We start from the raw sequence: 15,465 nt of genomic DNA on the forward strand, positions 1-15,465 counted from the left end.
CCCACCCCCTCCACCCACCATTGACAGGGAAAATGCTCACATACTCGCAACACGTCTCCCTCCACTCGGCATTTCACCTCCACACGTACACAACTCCATCCTCGTTGCTCCCTCCTCCATCGACCATCTCCTGGTGCTCATCGTTGTTTCACAATTCTCCCCATTTCTCTCTCCCCCTTGACATCGTCTCTCTCATTTCCACACCGAAAATGCAACCCCAAGGCGCTCGTGTTATCCCCACCATGTATTTTCTGATATAAACTGAGAGGGATGGTGGGGTAGGGGAGGATGAAAACTACCCCAAAGAGCGCGTGGGGTTGTCCGGTCTAGGGAGTAACGACGATTCGTGCCGAGGCCGTCCGAAGTTGGGAGCGCAGTGCCCGACACACCAGGTCCCAAACGCCACTACTGGCGCACGTCCGGCACAGTCCACTCAGAGATACGACCCATGCCGGACCATAACTCCCGCTGGTCCACGCCGGAGCACCAGCATCCGACGTATCCAGCATCACAACAACCAGTGACACTATAAAACGTACATCCAACATTTACGTTTAAAAAATAATAATCGCTCATTACGCTCAATTTGCTCGTTTCGCTCATTTCGTTACATTTCGCTCAATTCTCACATTTCTCTCGTCACCCTCGTTTTCTCCCGTTTTTTTCTTTCACTCCACCATCAGTTTCATCAGTAAATAAACAATTATCAACGGTGAATGAGACAATTATACGAGATTGTTTATTTTTAATTCACCAGTGACGTGAGGAGGAACAACGGAAGAGTTGAGTGGTTTTGTGAACATTTGAGTAATGTCAATGAATTGACAGTGAAGTTTCGCTTGCACTTGAGGATTATTGTTTGTTTTTATTATTTTTCATTGAGTTAATCATCGAGATGATGATGGAGCGACGTGTTTGGAGGACTTGTCAGTGAATAGTGGATTTATGGTTTTTTTTTTTTGTTTATTATTGTCGTTGGTTTGGTTGTGAGTTTTTGAGGACTCGGGAGCGATTGGAACTGTTGGAGAAATAAGTGAGCCAAAATGCTGGTGTGGATTTTTTTTGTGGAGAGCAAGGGAAAATGTGTGAGCATGTGACGCGCGAGAATGACATGTCATTTGAATGATTTTTAATCGTCAATAGATAAATCCATTCAATAGCACATGCGACGGATGAAAAGCGCGCATTGTTGGTGAATTAAATAGTCAGTATTTTCCCTTATTTTTATTTTTCTTTTTTTTTCACCGTTTATCGACAAATGTTGATGAACTATAAAGTCGATGAGGATGTGGTGAAAACAAGTGAGGACCGAGTGAACGTGATCCTTTTGTTCACGGCACATTGACCATTTCTGTCATTAGAAATACTCGGTAATTAATTGAAGCTGTTGAAGGACAATAATTGAGTTATCACGTGCAGCCCCAAAAGCAGTCCAAAGATCGTCATCATGAGGATCAAAATGCCAGCAGTTCGCATCGCGCAAGGTGAGTTTAAATGCCACATATGTCACTTATTATCATTACATTACGTACATCATTCCCAACTTTGATGCAATCACTGATAAAATCGTGTACATTTTATCAGGACAAATGTTCCTAAATAACCGTCATAAAGAGTCTAGCCAGCGCCAAATTTCTGACGAACTCTTTGCTGAGGAATTACATTGTGATAAAGCAACCAGAGATATCAATTCACAAGTAATTGTTTAATCACACGGGTGGAGGGGCGGAGAAATAGTTTGGGGGAGGGAGGAAATTGACCGGCGAATAATATAATTATTTTATAGTATGACTCACCACTAGGTGAATGTAACGGGAAAAAAAATGGGCAATTATTTGCGGAAAATTGTTGAGGGATGCGGGGGAGTTGTCTTGAGAAAAGAAACTCCCGCGAGGGGGTGAAGACGACTAGTGTTTTAAGTATCTCGAGCACAAGAATTTTTAATTAGTAACCACCGGTGTACACCAACCCCCACCATAACCTGTTCGGTGATGTTAACGTCGGCGTAAAAGGGGGCGTCATGCGCGCCTTTTTCACAACTTCACTTTTTCAACCCTCCGGAGACGCATTCCCTCTCTTCATTTCTCTCCTTCATTCCCCTCTCGCGCAAAATCTTTCGTCTGCATTCTCTCTTTTCTTCCGCCACCGCGGCTTCTACGCTTTTCTTAATTACAAACTGCAATATTCTTTAGTTTGCGCGATGACGTCGGTGAGAAAAGATGTGCCTCCTGGATACAAGACGAGGAAAAAAATTATCTTTATCACACGACAGGAGAAAAAAAATTCAAGACACGCGTGACTCCTGGGTATTAATTTCCTCGATGTCTTGGGGGTGTTGAAAAAAATTTCCCAACCAGTCAGTTATTGGTATCAGGAATTCGAAAAAAATTTGAGGAAATTTTGAGGAATTTATTGCGGAATTTATTTCAATTTATGGAGATTAATTCGTTGCTGAATAGTGCAGTAGTGGCAAAAACCAGGTGCTTTTTTTGGAAATATCTCCGAAACAAAGGGAGATAATTAAATTCTTGAAAACACCTTTTTTGTAGAGCTCATTGCGAGCCGGAGGAGAGGTGATTACCAAAATTTCGATATCTCCCTTGGTACAGGAGATATTCCCAATAAATCGCTGATGATTTGTCTTTCCTCTCACTATTCCAAAAACGAATTCACGTCGACGTTCGCTTCAATATTTCTCCCTGACATTAAAATCCCCAAGGAAAAATTCCAGTATATTTATTTACTATTTTGCCAGCTTAAAAATTTCCGGGGAGTAATTTTTACCAGAAATTTGTTCTCGGTGCGAGCAGATGGAGAGATTTTCCGCGATTAGACCCGGGGCACTTCGCAGCGACAATTAATCTGATCAGTTAAAAATTATAGTAGTCATCATCGAGTGAAAAAAAAAACTTTGATGGGCCCGAAGTACATTATTTAGCAAACAAATAGTGAGTTTTACACGTGAAGCATGACGGCACGTGCGGGACATATGCTCGCGTATCCGTTAAATATTGTCTTTGAAGCCTCTACCGTCGGCAAGCCCTTCTTAACTCATTTACCGTCCTTATTCCACAATCCTCATCTCCCTCTTACCATCTCGGTACCTTCTCCACAGAGAGCCAGGAGGGGAAGCAAAAAAAAAAACTACTTTGACTTGATTTCTCAGATTAACCTTGGGGCGTTGGGCGCGTGGCGCGGATATAACCCTTTACCGTTTTTTTTTTTATTATTATTTTTTATCCTCATCCTCTTCCTCGGAGGGTCCAGCACGTGCCCAGGTACTTCTCACCTTCCCCGAGGGATTAAAAATGCCATGCGTCGAGAATGGCTTCATGATTCTCGGTTTTAATTTCGATTTTTCTGGAAAATATTTTTATTTGCCGCGTGAAAATATTGCATGGACATTTCCAATTTATCCCGTCCACCGAATTTAATTGACGTAAATACATTTTTCTGTGGAATAGTATAATTTATCACGAATTAATTAATTTATTAATTTTAATAGATAATTCGGGAATTTTTATCCCCAAATTGGAGCAGAAAAGTTTGTTTTAATTTTCACTTCTCGAAAATTCAATCAGATCGCATCCTGAGTATTCATTCTCAATTAATAATTCCCACGAATTAGAAACTGCTCTTTAATTTTCTTCTCCATTTCATCGAAAGAATTTTCATCGAAATTTCCCATCTCAAGATTTTCTCCCGTTAATTATTGATCAATCCCTAAAATTGAGTGCTTCCCAAAAATGTTCTGGTGAAAATGGTAAATAGGCCGACGATTACTAAACTCTAGGATAAATGTTCTCAGCAAATTTTTCTCCGTGCAAATATTCATAAGGAGCCGCGGGTGGGCCGAGGGGGTTGAGGGGGGTTAATTCCTCGCGAAAATGTCAGATGGCGCTGCGTGTCGTCGGACATTGCGATGATATAAGCTACTTACATATTCGCATTGTCCACAAACGTATTACGATAAGCCCCAGTATTATTTTAATTGCGATCTTTTGTATAGAATAGGAATATAGATTTTTCTGAGTATTGATAAGGTTTTATGGGTATGAAAAGTTGAATGATAAGGAAATCCTTACATGCAGATTGAATAGTGAATTGCACGAAGTTTTTTCGAAATAGTCAAAAAATTACTCTCAATATTAATTAAGAATTGGTTTCTTTTCCTTTTCTCAACCAATCCGGTATTTTTCGTGTCTCCAGACCACTTAAATGATTTTCTTTGAGAAACCGCTTGACTTCTCCCCTCAAATCAGGGCTCTATATCGTCAATCCAATCTTGTGGTACGGCAATTTACCCTGAAATACGGCGTCATCGAATGTAACTGCAGTGGGATTGAACCAATCGATTTTTCCTCGAATTAAGAGTATAACAGGTGGAAGGTAATTGATTCGGTAGCCGAGTGGTCAACCAGGTTCAGTTGAAAAGAAAATATCTCAGAGGAGGATTGATATGGACAGGGGAAAATATACCTTTGGCAGGTACTCCCCCAGGGAAGTGATTTCCAGGTCAATTACACAGAGAAAAATCATTATTTTCCCAATTATCCATCAACTTGGAAGAAATATTAATCGCATTTCTCTCTCTGAGAGTCATTCCCCGGAATTTTCAATTATCTTTCATTTATTACAATTATATTAAAAATTATATTAATAATTAACATAAAATAATTATGTTAATTATTACTAATCATCAATTGATATAAATAATTTCAAGTATTACTAATCATTACTGGAGTTGGTACCCATGATTCTCATGAATAAAATAGAATTTCTATGTGGGAATGACCGATCTGAATAAATATCTTAAAAAGAAATATATGGGGAGAAATTGTTTTTTTTTTGCATTGCGCACAGTCCGTGCACTTGAGTCTGACCGCTAAACAACCTGTAAGAGGGTGAACAAACTGCACGAATAAAAACACTCATTGAATAGAAAAAAGTGAAAGGAAAAAAAAAGTAGAGAGAGGAGAGAAAAAGGGAAAAGTTCCCCCTCAAATACAAGAAGATGGAATATTTATGTTGTTTGGCGTCTCGGTGTCCTCCATTGTCCATCCATTGTCCGTCTCGGTGACCCCTCGCTCTGTTCGAAGGTGCGAACGCCTTTTGAGTAATAATCTCTTCGCATTATCCACTTTTGTATGCAGAAGAAAAGAGGGCAATCCCTGGCATCACTACCTGACCAAGGGTCAAACATTCTCGTCGAGCCAGGATGTAAGGTGTCTCCCCTACGATTATGGACCCCCGTCCTTTTTTTGTTTACTACCTGCTAGCTACTCCAAAAAAGTTAATTCTAAATGTTCCTCTCGACTTTCAAAATATCATCCAAAAATTATTCCATTCTCTTCGGGTCGTCAGGTGGGACAATGGACAATCCGAGGGTCAGACGAAAATACAAACTTGTCTTTTTATCTCCGATTTCACTTGCTGGTGAGAGGCCGATCGTGTACCTGACCGAGGGTCATTGAAGGGTTGAGGAATTGAATTAAGTGGTTCTTCAATCAATTCGTTGGTGGATTCAAGAATTTAGCAGAAAATTAAAAATCATAGAAACTTTATTGCAGATGAATTTTTTATTTGGTTTCAAGTTTATTTCGATGGGAAATTGTTTGTTAATTGAAAGAAGAAAGGGAAATTCGAATTCACTTCGATGAATGGATTCGATTGTAGGTAGTGTAATTTATTTTGGGATTACAACCACGAAAATTACGATTACGATTTTTATTGCGAACAATGATGTTTTGAGAATGGCTTGAGTGGTGAATGTCGTTATGAAAATTGGACGTTGAATTTGATTGAATTTATAATAGCTTGGGAATTCAGGAAAATAATTACATGTACTTTCACTGCTTACACTGATTTTCATTGTTGTGTGTACCTGGAAATTAGAATTCTCTTCACTATGCCAGGATTATATCTGATTTTTCAGATAAAAAATTGAGATAAGTCTCACGAAAATTTGGATTGTCAAAACATTCATTCAAGGAGAAAATTTTGAAATTTGAAGGCTGCCAGACTCTACGAAAATTCATGAGCAAAATTACATCAAATGCAAATTTTTTGCAAAATTTTCCTGTTTCCTGATTTTTCGACCAACTCAACTCGAGAAATGAAATTCTTAATTCAATTAATTAATTTTCCAATCAATTGTTCAACGATAAGATTTCCTGAAATCCCAGTGAGAGTCCAGTAGTCACAAAAATTACAGAAAATTGCAGAAAAAGTTTGACGACTCGACTGTGATTTCCGACGCTACAACCCCCTTGATAATTTCATTATTTTTACGCTCTACAGACGCGAGATTAGGGTAACGACCCCATGAAAAATTGTCTCTCAGTAAAAGTGCAGCTCCTCAGAATTCCCTCTATTTTTCTCTCCCCTCTCGGTTAATGAATTGAAGATTTCGTATTTTTAGACCGTTCAGACTGACGGCAAAGACGACTGTGGGCCTCGTATACATTTTTTCACCGTTCTCTTTTTTTTTTCATTTTTTTTATTTCCAAGCGTTGAACTCGGACCCCCTATAGTGCAAACCCCCCGCAGAATCTAGCCCTGGCATTGGTCCAAATCGTGACAATGGCAATGTCGAGGTTTGCATTATAAGAAATAAAAAGTGGCTGAAAATCACGCGGTGTTATTGAATTCGCACTGGCCAATCACAAGAATATGTATCACTCTGAAAATGTCAGTGCGCAATGGCCGCCAGAAAAACCGGCCTGATTGCACATTAAAAAAAAAACCAAAATGAAAATTATCTCCTTTACATTCCACTCTGCAATTTACCCCAAAACTAATTTTTTTTAATAAAATCAAATCAGTGAAATTGAAAAATTTTACAATAAAAATAAACATTTAAAACATTTAAAAACCATATTCCAATTTTTTATGAAAATATCAATATTGCAATGAATTTTTACGGTAATTAAACAATCAAATCCAATGGGATGATTAGGTTAATCATTATTCGAGGAATAAATGAAATCTCGATGAATTGATAAATTTTCTTTTTTTATCCGATTTCTCAAGACTGTAATGCGATAGAGTGTCTAATAATAATTAAAAACAGAAGATAACCGGGAGAATGAGTTGAAATAAAATTACCCGATGATAATCTTGAGGCAACGAACCCGAACCCCCCATACTCTCTAGGCAAGGCCGTCTATATACACGGTTATATTTTTTTAATAATGAACTTCCGGTGTGAACTTGCGTTCCCATCGGGTCATAACGTCTCTATGTCGGCTTCCAAGACTTTCCACACCGACGAAATCTTTACGATTCACCGGGGCTCTGATAATGTCCGGAGAGAAACAAACAGGGGAGAACATTTTCTCAAAACATAACGACACATGTTCCCCTGAACTTGAGCGAGAACTTTATATTTATAGAGAGAGAATGCACTGCATACCGAATATTCTGGTGTTGACTATTGACGATGAAATCAATCGATTGATTAAAGTGAAAATGGGAAATATTTCCTCCGGATATTTTCCTCAAGATTTCCGGAAAATAAACCATCGTGCCATATTTAGCAGAACCTCCAGAACTTGACGTGCCCATTTGCTTGTGATTAACACTTGCAAAATCATTTCTGACACCAAGTACTCGGTATTGTGTTTGAATTTTAAAAAATTACATCAATTACCAATTTACTCAGAATTCTACAAATCTCTCGAAGAATGAAATTCTCAATTTAATTACATCATTTCAAAAATTAAATTATCTTATAGAATAATTCGTATATTTCATAATATATCAGATATATTATTTGAAATTGCACGGAAATGAGTGCAATCAATGATTAAATTGATTTCAGGCAATCCTATCTTCTAGTAAAAATTGAATTATCCCGTTTATTGGGGAAAATTCTGGAAGTTGATGCGTGTAGTCAATATTTTTCGTAGCAGAATTGCTTTTTCTTTCTGACCAAATAAATATTTATCTCGGTGTAAAGTAGATGGATGAATGACTTCGCGTGATGTTTGGACTCAGTGAATCGCGAAGTAGTTTATAAACCCTGGGATAACATTGTGTTGTCCAGTACAACTCGGAGATTCACTGGTGGTTGGTTAATTAGTAACTTCTAGCCCCTGCGCTCGTTACATTATTCAAAACCCCTCAGCGTTTTCCCGCTCTCATTCGCAGATCCGACGGAGTCACTGGAAAATTTTCCCGCGTTTTGGACGATTTCCACTTAACCGCTTAAACCCCCGCAAAACATCCATTGGAAACTTTTGATAAACCCGTGGGTTTCAGCGCTTCGTCACTCGGAGAATAGCGAGAAAGTGCTGAACCGTGTAACCACGTGATAATTAATGGAATTTTGACATGATCATTTCAACGAGTTGTTACAACCTGTGAATTCATTGTCTCATATTAAAACTGATAAATCTTGATAATTTTCTACGCTTCCCGTCTCCTCGCAATTAGCAAGACTTGATTTTTTATTCAATCATTCAATCATTCCGATATTTGAAACTCAAGGGCATATTGACCGATAAATCGCAATCACTGTTGAGAATAATGACGATATTTTACCGATTTGTTGATTAATAGTTTGAACATTCCATTGAACCCTTTGAATTGTTTATAACATGAATTTATCACTTAGCAATTACCAGGAGAACATCCGAATAATATCCGAAAAAAATAAATCATCACCCAAAATCCATCGGATCAATTACGATTACGTGTCAATACAAACATCAATTTGCGAGTTAAAATAAATAAATCAGTGAAATAAACCGAAGAATTCCGAAACGATTGGCTGAGTAGATGAAAGTAGAAATTTTTTTAGCGGATCCGTGAGAACCGATTTCCCGAGGACCTGGGTCCACCTGGAGCACCTGGGAAAGGTCCATAACTGTACCTACATGATTTATTTCGATCAAAAAAAAAAAACAACGGGAAAACCCTTTCCCCGGCCCCCAAGTTGGCCCCTTTTTTTATTATTATATATTTTTCATTGAAAAGGGGAATATCTCGTGAGGTTTTTGTGAAAAGAGAGAGGCATTGAAGGGCGCAGGTCAGTCCTTTCGGGATATCTGGCGACCTGTTTCACCTCTCAATGGACAATGTCCTGCATGAAGAACGGTCACAATGGCCTCCGCACTCAGGACACACACAGCCACTAGATCCTCCCACGATACGCATGTGGAGCGGATGGCCCATTCAACTCAACCCGTGAGAACACATTTCATATTTTTCATAAAAAGTAACGCGTATTATATCCATAGAACCTCAACAAACTCTCTTATAATATATAAATCCTCTTCACTCAGACTCCTCGAAGAATATACCAATTTTCTGTATTTTTGTTTTATTTATAAAAATCAAGCCATTCCACCCTTAATTGATAATATAATGCTACATTTATAAATAGCTTAAGAATATTAATATAATATATATTTGGGAATGGGTATTTTTGGTGGACAGTGTTAATAATTATATCTGTAGAGCCCTGAAAAATTCTCGGGTAATATACAATCCTATTTACTCATGCATTCAAATAAAATATATCAATCGTATATATTTTTAATTTATTAATTAGAATGAGGACATTCTATCTTTGATTGATGATGGTATATCTCTAGATTTATAGATATCATATAAATATGAATAATATAGTTATTATAATAATTATAATTATATTGCTATAGTAATTATCTGAAATACAATATATGTTAATAAATATTAATATGCATTACATATGTTTATTTTTAGTTTATAATATATTATATTATATACTAAGTAAAGGGCCATAACACGTAATATGGTCGACAAAAAAATGCAAATATATTTCAAAATTCAAAATTCAAAACTCAAAATTCATTAACAAAATGAAAAAAAAATTAGAATATACTGTGAGTAGTCAGAAATGCTGAGATTCCCATGGCTTAAAAATAAATAATTATCATGATAAACTGGAGCATCAGTGACTTGGGGGGTTATAAAAAGGGTACGAGTGAAAAAAGTAGGGAAAAAAATGGAGGAGGGCACAGGTATGCCGGTAGATTTTTTTTAATCCACCCATGGGGGACGGAGAAAACCCATAGGGTCTTGAGAAAAACGGCCAGAGTCCATTGTTCAACCCATCGGTATTTCGCGGCATCCCATCATCGCAGATTCGTACAGAGATGAAAAAAAAAAAAAAACGAAAAGGGGGTAAAAAAAAAAAAAACATGCCATAAAAAAGGCTCTCCCCTGGGTGAAAGGTCCGAGAGGGTTGGAAGTTTGGAGTAAAAGAAAAAAAAAATGTGTGCGAGGAGATTAGACTTCCGTATAAAAATCTTGATGCCCCCTCCATTGACGGAATGGGCCAGTTCTGCGCATACACCGGGGGCCCTTTCTATTCTTTTGATATCCGGGGCCCCCTGACCCTGCCCCCTTGCTTTCCCATGTCCCCCAGTCAGCATTCGAGCATGGACCAAGGAGAATCAAGCCTTTTTCCATCTCACATAGTTGTCGTATTTTGTCGGTTATAAGTGACGGGGGATAAATTTACGGTGAATAAAAGAGTGAGATATGATACGTGCGGCTTCTTCGATTACTTCTCCTTCGATTGGTAATTACCAGTGATTGTGGTGATCTGGAATTTCAGTACTCACTGTCATGGCCGATGTCAATCTATTCGGTTCGTACCCATTCATTTATTTCCATCAATCCTCAATAATTTCAATTTATTATAAAAATGAGAAAATCTCAATAAAAATTCCTCACCACCCTGTGACAATATCCCAAGTAATTGTAAGAAAAATTCAATTAATAAATTAATAAAATCTGAATCGTCAACATTCGATTACTGATTATAAATTTGCTAAATGTTTTAAACCTCAAGTTATTTTTTTATGGATATTATATAAATTATAAAAGCAATATATTTTTTTTGATACAGTTCATTTATGGAGAATGTGTTCTATCTATTTCTCGGGGATTTCTCCTGGAAACGAGAGAGATAGGAAAAATCCAGAGAATACGTTAAAATTGACTGCGAAACCGAATCGATACGTCGCAATTGCACCGGCGTATTTATTATATACTTTTTGGGCACAATGCACAGGTACATAGGGGTATGTACACGTGCGATGTTTCACTCAAAGATTGTGGAATTGGAGATGGATGATGTCGGGGAATGCTGTAGGAAATTGGTGGGACTCAATACTAATGGATAATAGAATTATTGGTTTCGGTCGGTACCCGAGCCCCGGGGATCATCGTAATTCGATTGGTTCGATGTGTCCTCTGGACGTTTTGACAGGATGAGAGTACTAACAAGCACATCGCCCCGGGGCAATTTTTTTTCTTATCGAGATATTTATTCTAACGTGACATAACAAACTCCTTTCATAATTTATCCTCTCGGCCAAATCCTCCGATGCTGATAATAAAATATATTTCAATATTTCTCCAGAGCGATCATTTCCTTTTTGTCCAAAAATGTATGAAAATAATTATCCCTCAACATAATTATTATAATTAAAACCCAAGTCATCTCATATCGTAATTATCTAATAATTATCCCATCTAGAAATCCAATTGTCGAAAATATCAATAATTCCCCCACTAAATTGATATTTTGGGATAAATAAATTTTACTTTCAGGCTGAACAGTTCGGAACAAGTCCAAATATTTATAATTCAATTGAAGTTGATAATGATAATTTGATATTGAATTTTTAAATGGAATGCTGATAACAAAATATATTTCAATATTTCTCCAGAGCGATCATTTCCTTTTTGTCCAAAAATGTATGAAAATAATTATCCCTCAACATAATTATTATAATTAAAACCCAAGTCATCTCATATCGTAATTATCTAATAATTATCCCATCTAGAAATCCAATTGTCGAAAATATCAATAATTCCCCCACTAAATTGATATTTTGGGATAAATAAATTTTACTTTCAGGCTGAACAGTTCGGAACAAGTCCAAATATTTATAATTCAATTGAAGTTGATAATGATAATTTGATGTTGAGTCTTTAAATGGAATTTTCACTGGGAGACGGAAACAGTTGTTTTTATCTTGGCGAACTTTCCGGAAATTGGACAATGGAGATGTGTCGAAGATTAAATGTCCTTGAGAGGATTTTCTTGAGATGAGAATCTGGCTGGACCAAACAACGATTTCATATAAATAGTTGTGGACTGGGACTTTATTGAAAAGATAGGGAGAGGTCGAGATATTTCTCTCTCTCTTACTTCCACGGAGAATAAAATCCATTGCCCTTCGCGAAATGTAAGTTGGATTGCTTACAAATTGGTCCATACATCCGTAATGCCACCATCAGAGTTCGCCGATGGGGATGTGGGGTATTAGTTCTTCATTCGAGTTTCCCATTATTTTCACCACCTTCTCGTGGAAAATGATTTTCATTATTTTCTCACCGAAAAATCGGGCTCAAGGACTCATTGCTGAATGTTTATTATTTTATAATTAACATAAAATATATCTAAACCCCGTTCTAATTTGATCAATTAATTATTATTAATCTATGGAAATGTCCATTGGTTTTTTTCACTCGATTAAATCAGGAATTTTCGAAAAAATTTCCAGGGAAAATTCCGGAAAATCCTGGAAATTTGAAGAGTGTGAAAAGTCAAATTGGATTTAATTTTCACGACAGTATTGTCAAAAGTAGATTTGTTGCGCATGCTCAATAAACTGATTTTTTTCCCAAAATCATTTTCATTATTTTCCTACAGAAGAATCCCGTCGTAATTTCATCAATTAATTATTATTAATCCACGGAAATTTCTATTGATTTCTTCCACTCGATTAAATCAGGAATTTTCCACAAAATTTCCCTGAAAAATTGCAGAAAATCCTGGAAAATTGAAGAGCGGGAAAATTCAAATAGCATTTAATTCTCATAATCAATCGATTAATTTTTTGCACATGCAATTTTCACCGGGGAATGGTGAAAATGTTGGGAAAAATTTCGCGGATTAATGGAACTTCGACGCAATACTTCGTGAATTTTCCTCTCGGTGTGGATTTCTCACTGGCTCAAAGGGCTGTAAGTGCATCCGACGTTCTGGCACAGCATCCTGTGGGTCCACGTAGGACATTCGTGTGTGTCTCTGGGTTTTTATCCAACATCTGCCCCCGAAAAAACAAAAGCCCATTGTTACTAACGACCGGGCGTCTCTCGTTTCTAAACGAGTGCTTTTGAATCGTAGGTGAAATAACGGACCCGGAGTGAACCACCGTTGAGACAAATATCACCCCTCGAGTCCAGAGAAATGAGTAAATAAATAAATAAATCAATACATCAATAAATTAATTGAATCAATTAAGTAAAACAAAAAATTTGCATTCCGACAGAAATTGTCTCTTTGGAAAAACCGGGAATTATTGCACAGAAAAATAATTACTTCTGTCATTATAATTAAATGACAATTTACGCTTCAAATGCGAATATTTATGTTTAGATTTAATATTTAGTATATGCACGGAGAATAAAAGTTCATAAAATATTACGAATTCGCGTAATCTATGGACATAATGGACATAATTACATAAAAATTACAAAGAAAATCACTCTCCGGTAATTTTTAATTGATGAATGAGAAATCGCCGAAAGCTCTGAATGAAATTGAATTCAAACTTAAGGCATTGAAAATTCATTTGACATTGTGACCGAAATTTCCGGGCATCAGTATCAACGGAATGAAAAATTCATTTGATTTTCGAGTTATGCGAAACTCTGGGTGACGTAAAAAAGGTGGGGCCTCCCCTCTGACCTGCGCGCCGGACCTAGTGGTCACTCTCCCCTGAAACTCCGCCCAAAAAATATTAAAAAATTCCACCTCACAGCGAAATAATTTCCAGATAAATCCCCTTATTGAATTTCAATAACATCAATAATTATTTCCCGTTGGTAATCACTGTCCTGGAGAAAATACTTTCGACAAATTATCTCTCAAGAATATCATCCCTCGTCTGAAATATATTTTTTCATCATTGTACCAATAAAATCTTGAGCTCTCATATTCTGGATAACTCAAGAGTCTCTCGAACATCTAGAAATGTAAATCGATATATGAACTCCTGCCAATCTCTATGTTAATGCTCCTCGTCGTCTCACCCCCTTGAAAGAATACCATATCCACAGGAAACGGGAATAATGCGGCGATGTAACCGGTGCCGGGGAGAAACACTCCTAGAGGGCCCCTAAAAGTGAATTGTTACGTCTGCGGGTGACCCTTGGACCTCTCTGTGGCCGAACCACCGTCACGCTGAATTATCCAAGTCCAGCCAAGAGTCTCATCCATAATATATATTCTCCCTCGTTACTTTTACTTTTATTTTTTTCAGCCAATTCTTTGTTTCATTGCCCATCGATTTAACAACCCGTGCATTTCAGAAAAACCAGAGGCCACAATAAACCATTTCATTCTTTTTTTTTATACATCATCCCTCATTTTTTAACACTAGGAATGGAGGCCCAATCACGATTGCATCATGTCAATATTTCAATGATTATTTCCATTTTCTGTAAATTCATTCCAAGCCCGTCATTTAATCATTGGATAATATTTAAATCGGAGGTTTGCGAGATCGCCTTCAATTGGTGGTCATTTCCATTTTTTAAAATGATTATTGACTGAGAATTTTCCCAGTAGGAAATCGATCTCGAAGATCTAACTCATTTCCTTATATCATCGTCTTGAAGTACATTTAACGGTCCTTGAATTGATCAATAAATTAACCTCATCCAAGTAGAAATAACGAAATTATCGTCAATTAAATGAAAACAAAGCCGAAATCGGACACCATTTTTTTTTAATGGAAAAAAAATCCATATAATAAACATAAATTGAATCAATAACAAATTGATGAATTAATTAATGTTTTGATTTGATTTTCTATTAAATAATGAAGTTATGGAAATTTTTCTCGAATCGGTCTGTAGATGTCCATGAAAATTTCATTTAAAAAATGCTAAAAAAAAAAATAAATATTATTTTTACAGCGGAAACGTCACAAGGAGTTGCCTCTCCTGATACCGTCCAATGTGGTGGCTGTCGTGCCTCGTATCCCCTGGGTGAAATAGTCCGTTTCATCGAGCACAAGGTTAACCACTGTCGGAGCAGTCTCCAGGGCTGTCACAGTCCACCCCCAGCTGCTGCCCACGAGGACTCCGATCCGGAGGACGCCCTAGCCCTTAAAGCAGTTGACCCGGAGAAATTGAATTCAGTGCCGAGTATATCAGCACCGATAAACAAGAGGGCGGGAAGGGTTGAGAGCCCTCCGACACCCCAGGGCAATCCAACGGACACCGGAAGTCCCATTGAACTCAGAGCCAGTGCCAGTTCAACGCCAAAGAGACGGACCGAGGGGAGTGATGATGACAAGGAGGAGGTCAACAAGAAACCTAAGACAGAGTCCGTTGATGCTGATACCAATACCATCAATTCTGGTGAGATTTCTCGAAAATATCGATTATTTA

General features: G+C 37.4%; 1 protein-coding gene across 2 annotated transcripts in view; it reads left to right on the forward strand.

Moving 5' to 3' along the window:
• Nucleotides 1-15,465, forward strand: part of Cph (Chronophage) — a 104,805-nt gene that overhangs the window by 79,909 nt on the left and 9,431 nt on the right. Inside the window, exons 1-2 of one of the 2 annotated variants that reach the window (XM_011304495.1) lie at nucleotides 441-1,484; nucleotides 14,989-15,435. In XM_011304495.1, coding sequence (XP_011302797.1) covers nucleotides 1,448-1,484; nucleotides 14,989-15,435 — 484 coding nt within the window. In that variant the 5' untranslated portion in view covers nucleotides 441-1,447. Of the gene's footprint in view, nucleotides 1-440; nucleotides 1,485-14,988; nucleotides 15,436-15,465 lie in introns of those variants that run through there. The other variant, XM_011304496.1, reaches the window with a different exon arrangement.

This window comes from Fopius arisanus, unplaced genomic scaffold (assembly GCF_000806365.1).
Source record: "Fopius arisanus strain USDA-PBARC FA_bdor unplaced genomic scaffold, ASM80636v1 scaffold00038, whole genome shotgun sequence".
Classification (NCBI taxonomy): Eukaryota; Metazoa; Arthropoda; class Insecta; order Hymenoptera; family Braconidae; genus Fopius; species Fopius arisanus.